This window comes from Equus przewalskii, chromosome 28 (genome assembly GCF_037783145.1).
Source record: "Equus przewalskii isolate Varuska chromosome 28, EquPr2, whole genome shotgun sequence".
NCBI lineage: Eukaryota > Metazoa > Chordata > Mammalia > Perissodactyla > Equidae > Equus > Equus przewalskii.
This window is the reverse complement of record NC_091858.1, coordinates 19,136,533-19,153,314: the sequence shown is the minus strand read 5'-3', so window position 1 is coordinate 19,153,314 and position 16,782 is coordinate 19,136,533. Positions and strand designations below refer to the sequence as shown.

General features: G+C 33.6%; 1 protein-coding gene across 5 annotated transcripts in view; it reads right to left on the bottom strand.

The window, feature by feature from the left end:
- Positions 1 to 16,782, bottom strand: part of MICU3 (mitochondrial calcium uptake family member 3) — a 99,638-nt gene that overhangs the window by 18,027 nt on the left and 64,829 nt on the right. For 4 of the 5 annotated variants that reach the window (XR_011534170.1, XR_011534171.1, XM_008529157.2 and 1 more), the window contains 3 exons: positions 7,162 to 7,257; positions 1,113 to 1,213; positions 472 to 643 (listed from right to left, as the gene is read on the bottom strand). Coding sequence is in view for 3 of the 5 variants with exons in the window: in XM_008529157.2 (XP_008527379.2) it covers positions 472 to 643; positions 1,113 to 1,213; positions 7,162 to 7,257 (369 nt within the window). In the remaining 2 variants the exon portion in view is untranslated. The remainder of the gene's footprint in view (positions 1 to 471; positions 644 to 1,112; positions 1,214 to 7,161; positions 7,258 to 16,782) is intronic. The other variant, XM_070598288.1, reaches the window with a different exon arrangement.

Genomic DNA, 16,782 nt, shown 5'->3' with positions numbered 1-16,782 from the left:
AAAACCTCACTTTAACTGCTGATAAGATCACTCACTCCCTCATCAGTGGCCATCTTCAAATGAGCTTTTATTAAGGATATTATAGAAATGACTAAAGTGTGACTGAAATGAAGTCAATATAAACTGTTTTATATGAGTTGATGTTTATGTGGTAGTCAAAGCATATAGCTAGGCAGAATTTTCTTGAAATATGATATTCATAATTTGAATAAAACAATTGCTAATAACCTTAAGTGTTTTCAGCATATCTAAGAAAAATACAGATATCTACCCAGAATTTTAAATTAATCAATTCTTAAAATTTAGCCAGAGCACTTAGCACACAGAGTAAAAAAAAGAATGAAATATATCCAAAGTATCTGTTAATCTACAGAGGAGCAAAAGAACTAACAAAAAGACAATATATTTCAAAGGCCTATATTATTTCAACATTATAACACATATAACAAAGTAAACATGGGGATTAGATACCTTTTCTTCAGGTATACTGTAACGCACATTTTCCAAGAATACTGACGTGTTTTCCACATTTGTATATCGTAAAAGAATATGAGCAAAATCTTCTTCACTGATTGTATTCATCCCATTAGAGTAGGAAAGGAATTCTATTTCAAGAACTTCTGTTTGCAGGTTATCCATGAATCTACGACAAGAATATATGGAGAATGAACAAGACAAATGAAGAGAGATGGTAACAGATGGTACCTAGCCTCTCAGGGCTTCACCTTCTTCATCTGTGAAAACACCTTGCAGGGTAGTGATGAGACTTAAAGGAGTTAATGTAGTGCCTAGCAAACACTATGTACATGCTTACTGTCATTACTGTGGCTTAATAAGACTAAGGAATTGATAATATACTTTCTTCTGAATATACAGGAAATAAAAATCAATCCAGATACCCCAATTTTTTTCACTCAGTAACTTCCCATTATACTTATCAATATGACCACTGGTACACAGGTACTGAAGGAAATGGACATTTGTTACAGTGTATCTTCAGGTAAGGTGACAACAGCAAAGAGCTGAGTATCACCACACTAGATGATTCCTAAAGACCTTTCTGATTTTAGCATGTCAACATTTTTCAATACAAATAGAAAAATTAAGCTCACCTATAAAAATCTTCAAAGTTGAGCTCAGCTTTTCCTTTCTTTCCAAAAAAGTGTACAAGAAGTGTAGTGTCTGTTACTAAACTTGTAATGTCATCAGCACGCTTAAAAAATCACAATTTAAAGGTTAGCTGCAATAAAACAAACAGAATAGGGATATCCAATATCCCTCAAAGAATTTTATCAACATATAAATTTCAAGAACATAAATATATTAACATTAGAATAAAAAGCATAAGGCTGTATTAATAAATGCCATTACAGTTAAAATGAAGTTCAAAATTTGCAAATAGAAATAAGAATGAAATTGGTTTTTTACCCTCAAAAAAACTTTAAAGATCTGATTATATTTTAAGAAGTTTTCAAGTTCTAATTATGCATCTAGGCTATCCATATTTTAAATTATCTAAAATAATTGAAACCCTTTAGTAATCATCAATTATTTTATTTTTACTTATTCAGTTTGGTTTTTCCTAATGAACCTGAAAAATCCATTCATTTAGGATGTTCAAAAGAGGTAAATTCTTCAGGTGTATTGAACACATGGGGCTGACAAAACAATGGTCTCAAGCTTCACAGAATAGCTTCCTTGACCCATGATACTTTAAATAGAAGATAGTGTATTTGAAAGAGAAATTACAGTAACACTGCCTTGGAATTTACATCATCTATAATTTTTTTCAAATAAAAGTCTCACATTTTTTTAACGGATAGGAAATTAATTCCAGAAGATTTTTCCTTCCCCACTTAAGTTTATAAACCAAGCTCCAACAAATGTAATCTTAAAATAGCTTAATTATAGTCCTTATAAATAGTTTAATGGCCTATGAAAATCTTCTTTCTTCCTTTATGTAGCTTTATAGGTTTTCCTTTCTTTTCCCTCTCTCCCTCCCTTTCTGTTCCCTTTTCTTCATTCTCTTTCTTTCCTTCATCACTTGGTCATTAACTCATACCTATCTTATAAACTCAGGTACAAAAATCATAAAATTCAAAAGACTGTACCTCTCCCATATATTATCCTGGGAAATGTAAAGAAAAACAAGAGGTTAAATAATAACCACCATTTTCTGTATTAAAAAAAATAGCTGTAAACGTCCACCTAAAGGTACATATTTGAAACATTACTTCTTGGCCAGACTCCTCATAGTACTCCATAGAAAACATAAGAAATAGAATGCATATACTTCTCTACAAATGGTCAGTCGTCTTCTATGTCCCCTGACAAAAAGTCCCATCTTATTCGTCTTCCACACACTAAATTTTGGTAATCTTTAGACTCCTCACAGCCCTCTTCCCAATCTTTCATGAAGATAGCTATTTCATCCTCCATAACATTTGTTGGATCTTTATTTCCCTTCTCCCTGGACCAATATTCTTCTCTTCTAATGACTAGTATGTAGAGACATCTTCTGATTAGTCTTTGCCCTCCAGCATTGCCCTCCTTTAATCCATGAAACTGTTTTTCTAAAGTGAGCTCTCTGCCACTTTGAATATTCATATCTCTCTTAAAACTCCAACATCTAGGGTATCTTCTACTTTAAATAATCTAAAATTGTTGAAATTCTTTAGTAATCATCTATTTATATTTCACTAATTTAGCTTGGATTTTCCCAAATAATCTCTAGCATAGAACCTCTGTATAACTAGTGTGGAAGAGCTCTACTACTTGTCAGTTTAGTTGGCTGACCAGTCCCGGGTACTCTCTGGAGTTGCAATAATTGAGAAGTTCCCTATAACATAACCAACTCCTTTGAAGATCTGATTGTGGTTTGATCTGATTGCTAGGGAAAAAAATAACACAGCCAGAAAGCCAGGTGTCACATACTATCTTTTAAATGTACTTTCTTGAACAAGCTTCTTATGGATGTTGAAGAATATTAGGGGTGCCAGCCAATCAAGGCTCCATACGTGTCAGTAGACTAGTTTAATTTTGGTTTAGATCGAGGAGGCAGACTGTGGTAATGGAAAGAGGATAGGATTTAAAACCAGAAGACCTGAGTTCACTGACTTTTTTGACCTTCAGCTTCCTTATCTGTAAAATGGGATTAAAGCGATCTATAACTACAATTTTGAGGATAAAATTAGAATATGAGCGTAAGTGAAACATATAAATATTCTTATTGGTAGTCATAAGATGCTGCAGAAAAAATTATTATGATCTTTGGGGCACACAAATATATTTCGTTAATTACAGACATTCTTTTGTGATTGTGTATAATTAAGTCTAATCAGTTTATTCTCCATGGAACAGCTTAAATTAGTAGTAGGAGGAAACACTTGAGAAGGCATGCCTAGATGGAGTGTAAGGGGGAAGGCTCTAGCCAATTAGAAGTCAGCATGAAGAACTGGGGCATCTATCTGGAAGCTAGAGGAACGGGATGAGGGGAAGCCACAAAGTGGAAACAAGTGGAGGGGGGATGGTGTTTTAGAAAAAACCGCTTACTTCACAAATAAGCAGTAGTGTGGTGAGCAAACAAGATGATGAGCTCAAAAGTCAGATTTCTGGCTTTGAATCCTGACTTTTTTCCTTATTCCTTAAGTGACCTAGGGGAAGCTAATCTCTCTGAAGGATATTATTATCCACAGGAATAGCAGCAGTGCTCCCTGAAAAGGTTGTTGTGAGCGTTAGGTAACACATGTAAATCATTCAGCACTATAACTGCATATTGTAAATGCTCAATAAATGTTAGCTATTATTATTCATTTTTGCCAAATCAATATATTTCAAGAAACTGAAATAGGACTAGACAAGACAGAAAAGATGATAACGTTAAGCTTAATGCAAAACAGATTTTTACATAGTACACTGTTTTTTGTTATTGAAACTATACACATTATATAGATCTGAAAAAAATGACTTAAAATGAGAGGTTACAGGAACACCAAAAGTTAGTGGACTCAGATAACTTAATTATGGAGTGTTTCCTCCAGGCTGTGATGTCCTTTATAATACACGAAAATGAGAAGGCTTTGTTTTACACGGGTTTTAAATAATGACCTCATTCAGCCAGTTTTTCTCATGCCCATTGAGCACAGCAGAGCTTCATTTACAGTCTTTCATCATCAAAATCTTATTAGACTTAGGTTGCACTTATCCAGATAATCCAGACCCACAGAGGCATAAGTAACAGTTTGACATTAGAGGAAAAAAATTAGAAAATGAAAATGCTGAAAACCTTCTCCCTCCACTCAGTGAAACAGAGCACAGCTGGGAGTCACCGAAAACTATACCAGTGTCCTTGGTATCCCAACAGTGTTATATAACTTAATTCACAGGACAGCTGAGACAAAAATAAGAGACTTTATCCCTTTGATTCTTGTGCTCATTGTTAAAATAAAATGAATCTAAGTGTTTTCATAACAAAGCAAGAAAAAGCCACAAAAAGAACCCCATAGGCCACTTACATGAAAGGCCATTATCTAACTTTACTTTGATTAAAAATTATTTTAAATGATTTCATCAACAATAAAACAAATTAATAAATTTGCATGAAATAAATGTCAAACTATTAAGGCATTTTAAGATATTCTTTCAACATATTTTTAGTGATTACAATGTGATAATAAACTGATCAAGCTCTATCCAAGGGCTGGAGGAAATCTTTAAACTCTTGATTTGTAGTGAAGGTTCTGAATAATCTACTGAAACTTATTAAGCATAAGTAAAAGTTTAAAATAAAAACAATTAAAATTTCATCGGTAAAACTCAAAACAGTTTTTGTAATTTGGGTACTCACAGACTGTATTCAACAGTTGCATGATAGGCTTATATTGTACTATGAATTTATTATCTATTATTTTGGTTAGAAAGTGCTGTCAGCTATGGCATATTCAAATTTTCATTATAACGCGGTTTTACTAAAACTGAAAAAAACCTATGGTTAGAAATAGCTCTGGAATAAGAATATAAGAGGCTAATCTCAAATTTATCTACAATATTTAAAGAGAACTGCTTTATCTCAATATTCATATTTTAAATATACGAGAAACAAAGAAATACAAATACAAATAGATTTCTAAGCTTTCTTTCTGAACTAATTTGAATCCTGAAATACTGATACTATAAACAATTCAATGTTAACTGGCATCACTAGTAACCTATAAGAAATTACAATGAGTTGTAACTTAACTACAGTCAATTCTCAATTATCCTCTCTAACGTGGGAGGGTGGTAACAGAGATAATCCCCAAATAATTATTTTACTTTGGAACACAATGTAAGTTTTGTTTTCTTTTCTTCTTTCTTTTCTCCATCAGATTTACTTTCATGATATTTGAGTCAATTCGTTAATTAATTTAGCAGCTTACGATTACAGCGTGGATTGATTACAGCCAAAGGTGTGTTAGTAAACTGGCTCTCCAGGGGAAAAAACCCCTGATTTGCAGCGTTTACCAATTTCTATATTAATACTCCTATCACAGCCACTTTCAAGGGACTAATGGGATGTCGCAGAATGTTGAGCTGGGAGAGATGTGCAGAATTAGCTCTGGGAAGCCGTAAAAGCTGCTCCAGCACACCTCTGAAAGAGTGATAAACATCCTCAAAAGATCTTCCACACATAATCTTTGAGCGTATATAAGAGCTGGCTGATCTTCTGATATTAAATCTCCCAAGATTTAAATTAAATTCAACATTTAATTAGCAGATTGTGTCTGTGAGAATTTCTAGCAAAGTTAAATGAGATTAAAGACAGGTTGGAGTCTGGGAGAGATGACAGTGATGTGACTGATAATTTGAAGCTGGGCCACAGCTGGCTTGTAGGGACTTAGGGACTTTACAGGTTGGTGTCCCCAGTTGCTCTTACTTTTAGGCAGTGACTACTGTGTGCCTGCATAAATGATTACAAAAGCACTTCTAAAATATCTGTAAATGGAACATCTATTACCACTTTATGCCTAAAACTGGTTCAAATTTAAAAGGTAATTTTAAACAGTTAATTGCTGGTCATAATCACATCATATATATGTATTACAAACAGATTAGAGGTAGGACAAAATGCTTGTTTTGTTTTGGGATTTTAAAATTGAGTGCAAGTGACAAAATTAACATCTCCAAGTGTTTGCCCTAGACTAAAGGTGTCTATTGAGTGACACTGCGTATACGCATAACAGAAGGCACATTTGATTTCAGTTTACTTCCCAGCATATTTTTAGATGTAATTTTTAAAAGTCAAACTTTAGAAAAAGAAATGAGAAGCCAACTTTAAAGACAAAAAGATACTGAAAAATATACCTTAGTATTTACTGAAAAGTCCTTTGTGGTAAGACTGATAGCCATCTCTAACAAAGTTCTTAAAAATTCTTAATAGGAAACACAGAACAGTGTTTACTCCACAAGACACAGCCCATCTTTGGAAATGACAAATCCCTATTAACGGTGGTGTAATGAGAGTGGGGTGGTGGGAGCTGCCCACCTGACGGCAGCAATAAGGGGTGTGTCTCTAGGGAACTCAACAGCAGTAAGGAGTAAGGGTCAATCTGCTTTTAAGTTTCCATGCACTGGCAATCCTCAACAAGGTCAAGGTGAAATATTCCTCCCTTCCTTGACTGACTGCTCCTAGCACACCTCCCCCAAGCCCTACTCTTAGTAAGGCACTCACTATCAGTATTAGAAGTTTAGTTGTTTAAATCTACCCATAGCTCTAAGGCATTAACTATCTTTACCAAGTTAAAAGTTTCAGTACTTCATATAAAATTGCAAATTATTAGGTTTAAAAAATTCAGTGAAACTACAAAATAGTATTTCCAAATTTCCTAAAAGTGATCTCTAAGTAAAAAATAACAGTATTTCCTTTTAACCAAGTTGTAAAGTCCTGTTTTCTATAAGAAGCAAGTTGATTTAATACAGACTATTACAGGTGAGCTTGCAGCCCCTGCCAGCACAGCTGACATATTTAAATATACCACTTATATAAAGGAATTATTACTTTATTGGAGAAAAGGGAAAATATAAAATATATTTTTGACTTCATCACTGTGACTCTAAAATGAAATGAGAACTAGATTAACAAAATGGCAAATAGTACAAGGACCTGGTGGAGGTTAATTATACCTCTGCGAGGTCTGAAAAGAGTGCTTGGCTTGTGTTACGCCTCAGTGTATCCCAATAGCTTCTGGAGACAAGTTCCTCAGCATCTGTTTTAAGTACCTGCAGAAGTTTTAAGAAGCACAACTGAAATCTAAAGAACAGTCACAAAGAACGACAATTTATACACTTTAAATCTCTTCTAGTCAACCTTGAAAAGAAAAGAAAACACATTAACTTACCTGTTTTGTTTTCTGCTGCACACAACAGTATCATATTACAGTGCTAGTAAACCCAGGGTAATTTCAAAGGTGTAATGGTATACAACCAATGTTTCCAAGTACAATGTGGCTTTGTCAAAAAGAATCACATTATCCACCCCCTCCCTCCATGCCCTTCTCCTGAAACATGTGTAACCTCTAAGAAAGTGTGAAATAAAAATTTTACTCCCACCTCATGTGAAGTGAATTCACTGGGAGAAGATTTTTGGTCATTTTGTAGCAACCTATAAAAATCATGCTTAATTTAAAAATGAATTATCGTTGGCTAGGATATATTGCGTTAGTGCATCAAAGAATCAAAATGACCACATCCATACTTTAGAGAAACAAAATTTAAACTAATCCAAAACTTGTCAAAAAGAAATATGCCAGTTTAAGTCAAACCACTCAAAGCTACTCAGTGATTTGCTAAGTGTGCCTATTGTGAACAGATAATGTACTTTATAATCCATTACAAGGACAGAACACTAGCTCCCATCTCAGTGCTGGCTAGTCAGAAGAAGGCGATATGAAGATTAAGAGGTGTAGTCTTATCTTCAGATGAAAACGTAGAACCACAAGCTTAACTTGGGTCTCACAAACAAAATAAGTAAATGCCATTTCTGTGAGGATTTATCAGGGAAGATTTCATAGTTTCTCAGTCTCGGCTGTTGTGAGAAAATGCTGCATGATGTACTGAGGAGTGTCTGGCTGATGATGAGAGAACTTTTATTTTTTTGTGTGTGTTAATTTCTAAAAGTGCCACTAATAAAATTATAATGCATCTGGGAATTATTTCAAAGGTCTAAGTTTTAATTGATTATTATTAACCAGAAAACACTGCTTACTGCCATATTTTAATAAAATGTTAATAGGAAAGTGTTACTTGGCAGGAATCGCTTATACAACATAGACATATTTATTACCATGAGTGCAAATGTAGCAATATGACAGAGAATCTGCTCGTCATCCCCTTTAGTAATAAATAAGCTTTAATTAAGCAGTTATGTAAGGTAAATAAGTAGAACTAGCTAACTGGAACTAACACAGTTCACTTTCTTTTATATAGGTGTGGTAGAACCTCAATAAGTGGTAGCTAGATTAAATACTCTGCAAATATTACCTAAATATTTTTATTGTGAGTATATTTTTTAACTGTAACTTAGAAGGCCAGTATATGATAAACAAACGGACTGTTAAACCTATCAAACTGGAAAATAAGGCTTACTACACTATTATTACGAGGGTAACAGGAACGATTCGCTTTGTGAAGCCATGTCTCATCCCTACTTCCAAACACTGGTCATCGTCGCACACGCAGACACACATATGCACGCACCCACGCACGCCCACACACACACGCTGATGACATTAGAAAAATATTCACAACGTGTTAAGGGATAAAATTAGTTTAACAAACTATATCGAAAAAGATCTCTATAGAAAAAATATATTTTCTGAGCATAGAAAAGAAGTAAATATACTAAAATATACTTATTATCTCTGAATGATAGGATTAGGGTTTTAAAATTTTCTTCTTTTTGCTTTCCCATATTTTAAAATATTTTAAGAATGTATACTTATCTATCAGGATAATATACAACTTTTTAAAATAAAAAAATCTTGTTTAGAACATAACAGCTTAATAGTCCCCTTTTGCAGAAGCTTTCCAACTCACCATTTAGCTCCAAAGATTAAGTTATGATAGAATATATAGCTGAATTGTTGTAATTGGCTATGTATATATTTTTTAAATCTTACATAGTCTTTTAAATTATAATGTTCTTGAGGGAAGAGCCAATACTCTCACAGCAGCTACTGTCATTCCTTGTAGTAAGTATATGATATAGAATCAACAGAAAAAATAGCTAATATAGCAGTGATTTCCCAGGCACAGTCATAGATTCCTATATATGTGTCTGTTCAGGAGCCAGTATTTAACTTTTTAATTAATGACTTGGATGATAAAATTAAGAGTAAATTTTCAGAACATTCAAAACTAGCAGAAAACTTTAATACTAGAGAAATATAATAGGATATTTAAAATAAGCTTAAAGTAGCCATGAAAATCAGGAAGATTTTAAGTGCAAGAAATGCAAAGCAAATACAAAATCAGAATATATGAGTATAGGCTAAGGAAAGACTGATAGGGGAAAATGCCCAAATATAACTGAGCATTGTAATGGTTATGAAACAGATTATTATGATGCTTTGATATGCAAATAATAGGAAAATTTGCAAAGACTTCCTGAAGCCTTCCCAGTGTCTTTGATTACTATGTGAATTTTAGGCCTCCTCATCAGAGCGTTAGGTAGACCTTCATTGAAAGACATAAGAGAAGACACAGTTCAGAAGAACTCCAAAAACAGATGGCATAGGGGCTGGCCTGGTGGTGCAGTGGTTAAGTTCGCAAGTTCCACTTCGGCAGCCCAGGGTTCCCCAGTTTGGATCCTGGGTATGGACCTATGCACCACTTGTCAAGCCATGCTGTGGCAGGCATCCCACATATAAAGTAGAGGAAGATGGGCACGGATGTTAGCTCAGGGCCAGTCTTCCTCAGCAAAAAGAGGAGGATTGGTGGCAGACATTAGCTCAGGGCTAATATTACTCAAAAAAAGAAATTAATTAATTAAAAAAATAAAAAATCATAGATGGCAAAGGCAAAATGATGTCCCAATGTACTGTACCCTGTAAGTCTGATATATTTTTTCCCTAAGTTTAGAGTCTGCTGTTAGTAGAACTTCCTTAAACTTTGCAGTTTTGGTCAAGAATTTACCTAATGCCTTTTTGGTTGAGGCAAAATAGGCTCCTATTCAAGGCATTCTATGAGGGGGGTAAGGAGGGAGGGAGGGAAGGAAGGAAGGAAGAAGGAAGGGAAGGAGGGAGGAAAGGTGGGAGGGAGGAAGGGAGCAAGGGAGGAAGGGAGCAAGGGAGGAAGGAAGGAAGGAAGGAAGGAAGGAGCTATCATCTGAAAAATTCATATATTGAAATCCTAACCCTCAAGGTGATGGTGTTAGGAGGTGGGGCCTTTGGGAGGTGATTAGGTCACCAGGGTAGAGCTTTCATAGGAGGGATTAATGCCCCTATAAAAGAGGCTCAGGAGAGCTCCCTTGCCCCCTTCCACCAAGTGAGGACACACTGAAAAGGTATGTCTATGAACCCAGAAGTAGGTTCTCATCAGCCACCACACTGAATCTGTCACTCTACCATCTTGGACTTCCCAGCTTCCACAACTGTGAGAAATGTTTGTTCTTTATAAGCCCCCAGTTTATGGTATTTTTGTTATAGCAGCCCAAATAGACTAAGACAGAAGGAAGGAAGGAAGGAAGGAAGGAAATGAAAGAAGGGAGAAAGGAAGAAAAAAAGAAGTTAGGAAAAAATAAGACTGATTTAGAGATGGGAATATATCCCTGCGGTATGCAGAATAATGGCTCCCTCAAGTTATCCATGTCCAGACAGGCAAATACCCTATATAAAGTTCAGGTCTGCAAAAGGTTATACTCAGAGATTAGGCAAATTAGGGAAAAAACCTCAAAGTGGCAGCCCACAGAATCAGACAGTAAACTTTCTTTACTTTTAGTGATATGTAAAAAACACACACAAAATGTAAACAAACTGTATCTTCATAATCTGTGCCACTGTGACAACTGTGGCCTGAAAAATTAAATCTGAGAATTGTAATTTAAAGTTACACAGGACTGCAGTTCCTCCCAGGATACCACAGGATCACACACTCACATTCCTCCTGAGAAAACACACCCTTAACCCAGTCCTTGAAGAATCCCCAGAGATGCAGTCCAACAAATACATGCTCACAATACAAAATTACTAAACACAAAAGAACACAAGCCTCCAATTAGTGAGAACCAGCGGAAACAAGAAAAAGTAGATCTAGACCTGCAGACTTCAGATATTGACGTCATTAGATATAGAATACAAAATAAGTTTAATAAGTTTAAAGAATATGAAGCCGTAATTGAAAGGAAAGGATTTTTCAGGAAGAACAGACTACCAAAAATTACTAGGCTGATTAGGAAAAGAACCAACTAAAACTTCTAGAAATTAAAAATGGAACCACTAAAATTTAGTATCATATTATATATAGCTAAAGGGAGAATTAGCGAACTGGCAGATAATATGAAAAAATTTATACAGGATGCAATATGAAAAGATAAAAATACGGCAAATCATTAAAGAGAAGTTATGTGACATAGGAAAGACCATAAAAATCTATGAAAGTTCCAGAAAGTATTAACAGAGAAAATGGGAAACAGAAAATATTCAGAGACTTACTGGCAGTGAATATTTAAGAATTAATGAAAGAAAACAATCCTCATATTTGAGGAGCCAAATAAATTCATGATACATAACAGCAAAAACAGAGATACACTGTAGTAAAATTGTAGAATACCAAAAGTAAACAGAATCATAAAAGTAGCCGGAAAGAAAACAGATTACCTACAACGGAATAATAATTAGACTCGGAGCTGACTTTTCAATTTCGATGATAGAAACTGGAAGACTAGAAAAATACCATCACTTTTTGAAAGTAAATGTCAATTCACACTAATATATCTAGTAAAATTATCTTTCAAAATAAGGGCATACATACATGTATCGAATTATTGTGTTGTCTACTTGAAACTAATTTAATGTTATATGTTAGTTATATCTAAGTTTAAAAAATAATTAAAGATAAAAGTAAAAATAAACAAATTCATAGAAACAGAACAGACTGGTGGTTGCCAGAGGCAGGTGGGGGTGGGGAAATGATTAAAAGCTACAAACTTCCAGTTGTAAGTCCTGGGGATGTATGTACAGCATGGTGACTATAACAATACTGTATTGTATACTGGAAGTTGCTAAGGGAGTAGATCTTAAAAGTTCTTATCACAAGAAAAAAAATATGTAACTATTTAAGGTGATGGATGTTAACTAAACTTATTGTGGTAATCATTTTGCAATATATACATATGTCAAATTATGCTGGACACTTTAAACTGAAACAATGTTATATGTCAATTATATCTCAATAAAACTGGAAAAAAATAAGGTAAAAATAAAGATACTTTCAGAAAGAGGGCTTTTTAAAAAACATTTACCAGAAGACCTTCACTTTAGATACACTGTGAGCAGAAAATTATGAGATTTAAGAAGGGTGAGATTAAAGAGGGAATTAGTGAGTAAAGATGGCAAATACATAAGTAATTCTAAACAAACACTGATGGTATACCTTAAGTCTAATTTGTGGGATTAAAAAAAAAGACAAAGGCAAACATTGTGCAATTTCAAGTACCCATGCCAGGAGGGAAATAAAACATATCAAAACACTTTAAGACTTTAAGGAAGAAAGTAAAGATATGGCCTAATCTAAGACTTCATTATTTTAAGTATACCTATTAAAATGTCAAGAATAACTACACAACAAAATAGAAATATAGTGACTGTCTTCTAAACTAATATAGAGAAAATAAAAAGAGGAAAAATAAACTTAAGTTAATGCAGAAGAAGGTAAGAAAGGAGAAAAGAACAGTATATAGAATGGCTAAAATATATCCAAATAAATTAGTAATCACAGTAATGTAAATTGACTGAATTTTCCAACTAAAAAGCACAGATTATCAACCCAGATTAAAAGAAACCAATAAAATACACAAGATATGCTTTTAAAAAAGACACATGTAAAGTATAAGGAAAGAGAAAGGTTGGAAAAGATATACCAGGCTTCTATTAATGACAGGCTAGTAAATAGCACCAATCTTCTCACTGAGAATAACTGAAAAAGCTGGACAAAACATAAAATAGATATTACCTTCCTCAAAGCATTTTAAAGACATTATTTGTCTTTGGTAATGTGTTGACATTTGTACCGATGCAAAAGCAATGGTGGGTAAAATTGCTGGAGCCTTAGTACAAGGACAGCAGTGGCACCAAAGACCAAAGTCATTACATTCTTGAGAACTCATTACATTCAGAAGTCATTCCACATACCCACCTTAAAAAAAAAAAGATTCACTTAAGAATGTACTTGCCGAAGAATAAAACTTACAACTGTGTTAAATGGACCTTTGAGCACACATCCTTTTAATATCTGGTGTGATGGAACTGGAAGCATGCACACAGCACTTCTCCTGCCTACTGAAGTTCTATGAGTGTCTTGAGAAAAAACATTTGTGTGATGCTTTGTGCCACAAGGTGAATTAGCCACCGTTTTCATGAAGCATCATTGTTACTTGAAAGAACAACTGACAGACAAACTATGGGTATTTAGACTTTGCTATTTGGCAGACATTTTTTTGAAAATGAACCAAGTGAGCCTGCCATTTCAAGGGAAACAAACGATAGTATTTGTTGCCAAAATAACATATTGCAACAGACTGAATGCAGAAGCACCTATGAGAAACCATTAGGTGAGATATTAAAGAGGTTTGCAAAGAATGTAAAATACCACACTCCTCGCTACATTTTTAAAGTTATTTTTCATAAAAACTTGTTTAACATTATTTTTAAATGGATTAATAAATACTTTTAAATTTCTCAGTTTTAATTTCTAATATAATAAATATACATAGATAAAACCAACATAAACAAAAGCTCTTTGGGGTCTTCAATAATGTAAAGCGGTCCTGAGATGGAAATGTTTGAGAACTGTTGCTTATAGCAATAAAAGTGAATGAACTAGGACTAGATACAACAATATAATATGATCCCATTTACACAAAGTACAAAAATGGGTAAAACTATATTGTTTAGGATGCATAGACAGGTGGTAAAACCACAAGGCAAAGCAAAGAAGTGATTTACACAAGAGTTATGATTGTGGATATCTTTTGGAGGAGAAGGCGGGGATTATGATCGGAGAGACATATGAAGGGGCTTCCAGGGGCATGGCAACGTTGTATTTCTTGATCTGTGTGGTGGTTGAACTTTTATTATTATTTATTTCATTTTATACACACATTTTATTTGTAGTAAATTTCTGAACTAAAATATATTTAGAAAATCAGGGAAGCTTCATCATCACTAGAGGAAAAAGTAGAAAATAAAAAAGAAAGTAATACAAAATATTAATAAAAATAAAGGTGGTATGGGGGGCCAGCTCGGTGGCGTAGTGGTTGAGTTCACGTGCTCTGCTTTGGTGGCCTGGGGTTCACAGGTTTGGATCCTGTGGGCAATCTATACACACTTGTCAAGCCATGCTGTGGCTGCATCCCACATAGAAAATGGAGGAAGACTGGCATGAATGTTAGCTCAGGGACAATTTTCCTCAAGTAAAAAGAGGAAGGTTGGCAAGAGATGTTAACTCAGGGCCAATATTCCTCACCAAAAAAATATATATATAAGTAAATAAATAAAGGTGGTATATTTATTCTGACAACTAAAATAGATTTTAAGGAAAAAACATAACTAGAGCTCTAGGGATAGTATAATAACAGAAGATTTATTTCACTAAGAAAATGTAAGTAATCTATATTCCCATACAGGCAATAACAATACTTCAAAATATATAAAATAAAAAACAGCAGAATTACAAGTAGAAATTAATAATCATCATAATGTGTAATTTAACATATTAATTGAGAGATCAAGCAGACAGCAACATTACTGACAGAGATTTAAAACACATAATTAACATGTTTGGTCATATATATGTATGTATATGTGACCCACACATATATATGATAAACACACACATACATACATATATATATACACAGCAACCCTGTACCCCAAATTGGAGAATACACATTCTTTTCAAATACAGATCATTTACGAATACTGACATTGTTTTAGCCCATAAAACAAGTCTCAGCACATGTCAAAAATTGTATAAAAACTGGTACACTTTCTGGCTACAATGGAATTAGGGTAATTAAGATAACCTTTTAAAAACTTTAAAAAAGTCATACAAGGCATGTCAAAGTCAAATATACTTGACTTTTGCATTATTTATTCTTTCAAATGTTTTATATTTCTTTCCATTATTGTGGTAAGATAATCAAGTGTTGAGTATATAAGAAATATGAAAACAATCAGGGTGGTTTGGAACAGAAAAGGTTATAAAGTAACTATCTTCATGGATACAAAGGAGTACGCTCAACCTTACACTGCAGCAAAAAATACTTCCTCAGAACAGACGCAAAGTCTACTGTAGGAATGATTAAATTTTGGAACAGGCTACTAGGGGGGCCACAGAATCTCTCTTCCTAGTAACAGTCAAGAGGGGCCCCGTCTTTCCTGAAGGAACTTCTTCCTTAAGGTAGAATCCTAGGTTAAGTTCAGCTACATGAACTGTACTCAAATCAGATACTTTATCACTCCAGTTGATCTACAATTCTGGAAACTAACAGATAACTGCCAGTTAACTTATAACATTATACTACTATATTTGTGCAATACACAAATCAAGGATATTTCATATAAATTTTTAGGTTATCTGATTTTTTTTCTAATTTTAAATGAATTTTTCTTGTTTGCTTGCATTTTTTTTAAAAATAATCATTCCTTTCTGAACAAAAATTTTTCTATTATAGGAAAAAAAAAGTCAGTTTATATAACCAACTAAACTCCTAAGGAAATTGAAAAATCATGAAGCCCATTTAAGACTGTGGATAAAAATGACATCAAGTTACATTACTTTAAAATATGTATTTTATATTCTTAGATGTAAGAAAAGATGCCTTCAGTAAAATAAATAATAGAAATAAAAGTATATATTACCACAATAAAATGTAAAATCATAAATTTACTTTCCTATTAAATAAGCAAGCATAATATGAGTGAAATAATGCAATTCAAATCTGCTTCTCAATATTATTCTCTTAATGTCTACTCGAGTGACTGTAATTTGTATACATGGCTTAAACTAGAACTATATTAGTACCCATTTCTTTTTAACAATATTACTCTGAAATGTATTTTTTTAAAAAACACAGTCATCTATATGAAAATTACATATGAGTTTAAAGGAAAAATATAAAGTGCCATGGTTGGAGAAATGGCTCATGCAATAACAGATTAGAAAAATAAATAATAAAGTCATAACTATTATTAAGTTTCACAGGGCATATTACATTAAAATCTGTGAGATTTTCATCATACGCATTCTTTCAAAGTTTTGAAATGATTAACAGATGAATCTTTTAAAAGGTTTAAGAAAATGGTTGACTTTATTTAATGGAAAACAGTAGTGAATTTTGTAGAAAAAATTTAAAGTATCTTGTTAGGGATCAAAACAATTAGTCAGTCATAAAAGTCCCATGGACTTGGCTTGTTCTCCAGCCCATTCGAGGCCCATTCCTTGTGATTTAAGCAAGATATCTTAGGTTTATTTTATGCTGAAACAGCCCCGGTGTACGTTCAAATCTAGAACACAGTGAGTTTCCGT